Source organism: Pundamilia nyererei, unplaced genomic scaffold (genome assembly GCF_000239375.1).
Source record: "Pundamilia nyererei isolate P.nyererei 1_Seehausen unplaced genomic scaffold, PunNye1.0 scaffold00027, whole genome shotgun sequence".
NCBI lineage: Eukaryota > Metazoa > Chordata > Actinopteri > Cichliformes > Cichlidae > Pundamilia > Pundamilia nyererei.
In genome coordinates this window covers 1,833,508-1,838,087 of record NW_005187428.1, presented here as the reverse complement: position 1 = coordinate 1,838,087, position 4,580 = coordinate 1,833,508, and the positions used below count along the sequence as shown (strand labels likewise).

Genomic DNA, 4,580 nt, shown 5'->3' with positions numbered 1-4,580 from the left:
AACTTTCACATTTTCTCCACAGTGTTATAGCCACACGTACAATATTATATATATCGTTTGTAAATTTCTAAACATTGCGTGTCAAAGTCAAAAGCCAAAGCTGATTTCTTACTGGATAAGTGCGAGCAAACGTCACATGTACAAAAGGGCCCAAACCTGAGAAAGGGTAAATGGTTTGTAAAGGATAAAATCTTTGACATTTTGATTATGAAAAAACAAAAAAACTTGGCAGTATCCTAAAATTTCTACAAAAATACATTCCTGTTTAGCATAAGATGGAGTCCCTGGAATACATGCTCATAAACCACGTATCACTGTTGCTAAGTGTTTGTGGCCGTTAGCTGAGTACTATGCTCTTTTTTTTTTCAAAAAAGCAAAGTTCAGAGAGATAGCTGATAGTTTTGTAACAACACACAACACATTGCTGTATAATTTTAAAACGGAGTATTTACTGTTATTATAATAGGCCCACTTTAAACTTCATAAGTTGCCCAACAAGACAGTAGTCATTACAGGCAACATCTTAAGGCAACTCATTTTTCTGTGTTTCAATGTAAAATTTAGGTAATACTGTTTTTGCATAGGTGAAACATACATTATTATGACATCCATATTTGCTGTCTACCTCTGCCAACAACTTCTACAGTTTTACGCTCAACAGGAATCTAAAGTGGGTCCTCTCTCTTACTACTTCTCTCTTTTTAAAGTAACTGAGGTCTTCTGTATTTTGTCTGCAGCTTACATGGTTTAACTGGTTAAACATGCAGATTTTATCCCCCACCCTTCCCCGTAGGACTGGTCATTTTTGAAGGCATACCCACAATACTGGCTAAAAGTACTGTATGTTTCACTTTTCATGTCAATAAAGAATTTTTTTTTTTTTGTATTTGTGCTTCCGATTAGTATTTGTTAAAAGAATGAAAGAGTCAGTTTCTTACTGACCCACTCATTCTTCATGGCAGTCCCCATATCTTCTACGAGATTATTTCGTTACGAAAAAGAGAATTTAATCTTTAAAACGATGTGTCCATGTGATTCTTGCTGTAACTGCAACACTGCAGATAAAAAATAGTCATGTATTGTTCCTTTTATTGCCAATCAGCTGTTACTGGCTAGTAACAGGCGTGTACTTTTATCCAATGAGAGGATAAACAACAAACTAGGGGACACCTCTCCTATTTTTCTCAAACATATCAACCAATAGAATATCCGAATTCGTCTTGTTGACGTTGTTGCGCACCAATGGGGAGCTTCCTCTGGAGCCATTCAATCCCTCCCTTCGAATGCCACAGAGTTACTTGATGTCGACAGCTCTGGTAAGTGGGAAGTTGGTGAGTTTTTTCGAAGAAATAAACGGTTGAAAGTAATTTTTAACTCGGTCCACGTGAGACTCGTGTCTTTGCAATTATTGTATAATGTTTAAGCGAGGTTGTCACGCGTTAATTTGACGTCGACTGGAAGATTGAGATCGACAGTGGGGCTTTTTTTTTCTCCGTTGTGACGCTCGTTGTTTTTGTTGCAAGAAACCCATCCGACAGCAGTTGTTTGTATTAAAACAAGTCTTCAAATTAGTGGAATATGCTTTGAATAGTGTGAAAATGCCGTCAAAAGGCTTCTATAGGTTTTCGTGTCATTCATTTTGAACGGGGCAAAGATGTTGCGTCATGCCTCAACTTGTTGACATTCTTTTGTTTACAGTGTTAGACCCCAGAGCTTCGAGGTTTGAGCGAAGGAAAGTACTGCTGCATTTAAATGTTGGAGAAAGAGCAGGCCGAGTCCCCAACCGTCTTTTTCGACAATATAAGACTGTTGAAGCGTTTTCTGAACGGTATTATGTTGTTCGTGTATCCTTGCTTACGAAGTCGAAACAACGGTGTCTCCGAACCTGCGGCCTTTGATCGGTTGGCAGACCGTTAGTGTTCGTCAGTTTTTCATTTAAATGTGTTAAATTCAGGAAGTCACGGTCACCTTTATATTTTAACGATTTTCCATACATTGTTTGTCGATTAACACAATATAAATTCCCAATAAGAATGATATATTTTACTTTGTCATTGACACTCACATACTTTTGTTTTCAAAATCGATGTTTTCCACCGTCGGTAAGACACTTTTTAAGACGAATTTCTGGTATTTTTCGCTTTCGCTGCGCAGTTATGAATGAATGAGCTCTGGTACGCATGCGTCAAACCCTTTTAAGTTTATAAACAAGGCCTCCACGCAGGGAGTCACATGACTATTCACAGAGGTTTGCTGTGTCGATTCAGAGACAAAGGAGTCCCCAAAGGCTTTGTGCCTTTTCCGTAATATTGATGTCATACGTGATATGCAATGATTCAGTACTAACTGTGGTGTTTTTGTTTTGCTGTGGTGATGATCTTTGATAGCTCATGGGTGTTATAGTCGTGTTTTTCTTTCAGTTGATTATTGTTTCAAACCATATTACCATAAAAAAACAAACAAACGCAGACATACATACAACTTTATAACTGCAAAGACTTTATTTTGATTTAGTTCATATTTCAATTCAACGGAGCTCAGTTTTTATTTATATATTTATATATAGTGCAAAATTACAACAACAGTTGCCTCAAGGGCTTCAAGTGCAACTGGTTATTGCACAGCCCTGATTCAGATGACAGCAGTAGCTCCATTTTAGCTCTAACTTTGTCTTTTGGTTTTGCCCAAAACCAGATGATGTGTCAGAGTATGACGATGGATGCTGAGTAAGCTGGACAGTAGCCCGTTTTTTATTTTGAAAGAGAGGAAACCGAACATCTTGAAAATGGACGAGTCGTTCGATCCGCTCAAGTGTAATGAGGACCTGCCTTCCCCTCCTGGGTGCCACATGGAGTATGGTAAAACTAGCCAAAAAGAATGTGCAGTCTGTAGTTAAGCAAACCGAACCCTTCAGATATGTGTATGAAAAGTACTGAATTATCTCCTTAGACGACATGCCAGAGCTGCAGGAGGTGGAGGAGGACCAGAGGTCTCCGAGGTTATTTCAAGTTGGAGCAGTGTCTCACCAGGAGCTCAGCTGCTCTCCTAGCACCAACTGGCTTGCCGAGTTGGCCAACATAGCCACCAGTCCTCAGAGCCCTCTACTGAAGGACGCCCCACACAAAAGGTTTGTAGATGTTTAAGGAATGCCTGCATGTGTGATGTAAACACAGAGACGCCTTTACACATGTAGTAACAGTACACCCCAGTACACCTGGGGGTAATTTCACAAGATTAAGAGTAGCAGTTTAGCAGAACAACAGCAAAAATAGCCCCTAAAATTGTGCAGATTTTTAACTGCAGTTGGGGCATGCAACATTACGACCAAGACTGAGCAAAATCTGTTTTAATTACAAAAGAATCACATAAAGCTGCATATAAGTGCATTTGAGTGTGTGACAAATATATCTACTTGCGTAACAAACTAACTACTGATGTTTGTGACATTATCACTGTTTTTCAGATCATCTCCAGTTCACATCTTTGGCAACAGCAATAGTTTACATTCCTATGCCCGGCCCCCGTTAGCCAGTAGTGCACCCAACCCGTCCAGAGGCCACCTCAGGGAGCGCAGGCGTGTCAGGGTAACCTTTCATTTCTAACATTCTCACTCAAAAACCTGATAATCATTCATTCTGACAGACTCAGCATGGATTTTCAACCTGTCTCAATGCTGATATGATTGTAATTTATTTTTTCTTAATTATCAAAAACAGGCCAGCAGTGAATCAGAGTCTGGGGTTTTCTCAATGTCATCATCGTTTTCTGATGATGAAGACATGGCATGGTCTCACTCTTGGCCCTCCACAGCCTGGCATTGTTTCCTAAAAGGTGCATAAATAAGAACACATGACCATATGCATCCATCAGTGCATACACACACACACACACCTAGAAGTCAATTCAGTCACACATGTTGGAGTTAATGGTGAACGTTTGAAGTACTTGAAACAATTCTCTTGAAAATTCCTCATAGTGTTTGCTTGATATTTAAACATGAATGCAAAATTCACTTTTTTTTTCAAATGTCATCACTTGATGAAGGCAGGAAAATCCTTCAAAATGTGCTGAGGACAACTAGAGATTCATTCAGGATGATTTTGTTAACATTTTCTTCCACTAGGATTAGCACAAATTGCAAAGAAGACCAGTTCTTACCTCTGGTGTCCAAACAGCAGCATTGCATCCAGTTTCTAGCATCCTCTCTGCAACATCAGCACACTTATGCTAATTTGTCATGCTTCATTGTTCTGTTGCTATTCAGGGACTCGTCTGCGCTTCCACCGAGGTCCAAATGTGGAGTGGCAGGAAGCTGATGAACTCGGGGATTCGGATGATGACTCAGATGATGAAAGCATGCCTCCATCCTCATCCTCTTTCAAGGTATGGCAACGTATGGTGCCTTTAGTATGTCTTAAAAATTCTGATAGTCTGACTAGATGAGTAAACCATTGTGGACACTTGTATAAGGTGCTTTATAATATGTAGTTTACTTTGTACTTTATAGAAAGTGACTGACAGTAAATTTGAGTAACTGTGTGCACAAATGAGTCTCAAATGATTTGCAGCAATGGTCGTTT

General features: G+C 39.4%; 2 protein-coding genes across 4 annotated transcripts in view; both read left to right on the top strand.

Moving 5' to 3' along the window:
* prkar2b (protein kinase cAMP-dependent type II regulatory subunit beta) overlaps positions 1–1,704 on the top strand; it is a 7,634-nt gene extending 5,930 nt beyond the window's left edge. The window contains exon 10 of the mRNA XM_005728245.1: positions 1,699–1,704. Within this exon, the coding sequence (XP_005728302.1) occupies positions 1,699–1,704 (6 nt within the window). The remainder of the gene's footprint in view (positions 1–1,698) is intronic.
* hbp1 (HMG-box transcription factor 1) overlaps positions 1,234–4,580 on the top strand; it is a 9,154-nt gene continuing 5,807 nt past the window's right edge. The window contains exons 1-6 of one of the 3 annotated variants that reach the window (XM_005728077.1): positions 1,234–1,316; positions 2,695–2,858; positions 2,950–3,127; positions 3,464–3,584; positions 3,717–3,831; positions 4,265–4,383. In XM_005728077.1, the coding sequence (XP_005728134.1) occupies positions 2,720–2,858; positions 2,950–3,127; positions 3,464–3,584; positions 3,717–3,831; positions 4,265–4,383 (672 nt within the window). In that variant the 5' untranslated portion in view covers positions 1,234–1,316; positions 2,695–2,719. Of the gene's footprint in view, positions 1,332–1,495; positions 1,829–2,694; positions 2,859–2,949; positions 3,128–3,463; positions 3,585–3,716; positions 3,832–4,264; positions 4,384–4,580 lie in introns of those variants that run through there. The other 2 variants (XM_013909599.1, XM_005728078.1) reach the window with 2 other exon arrangements.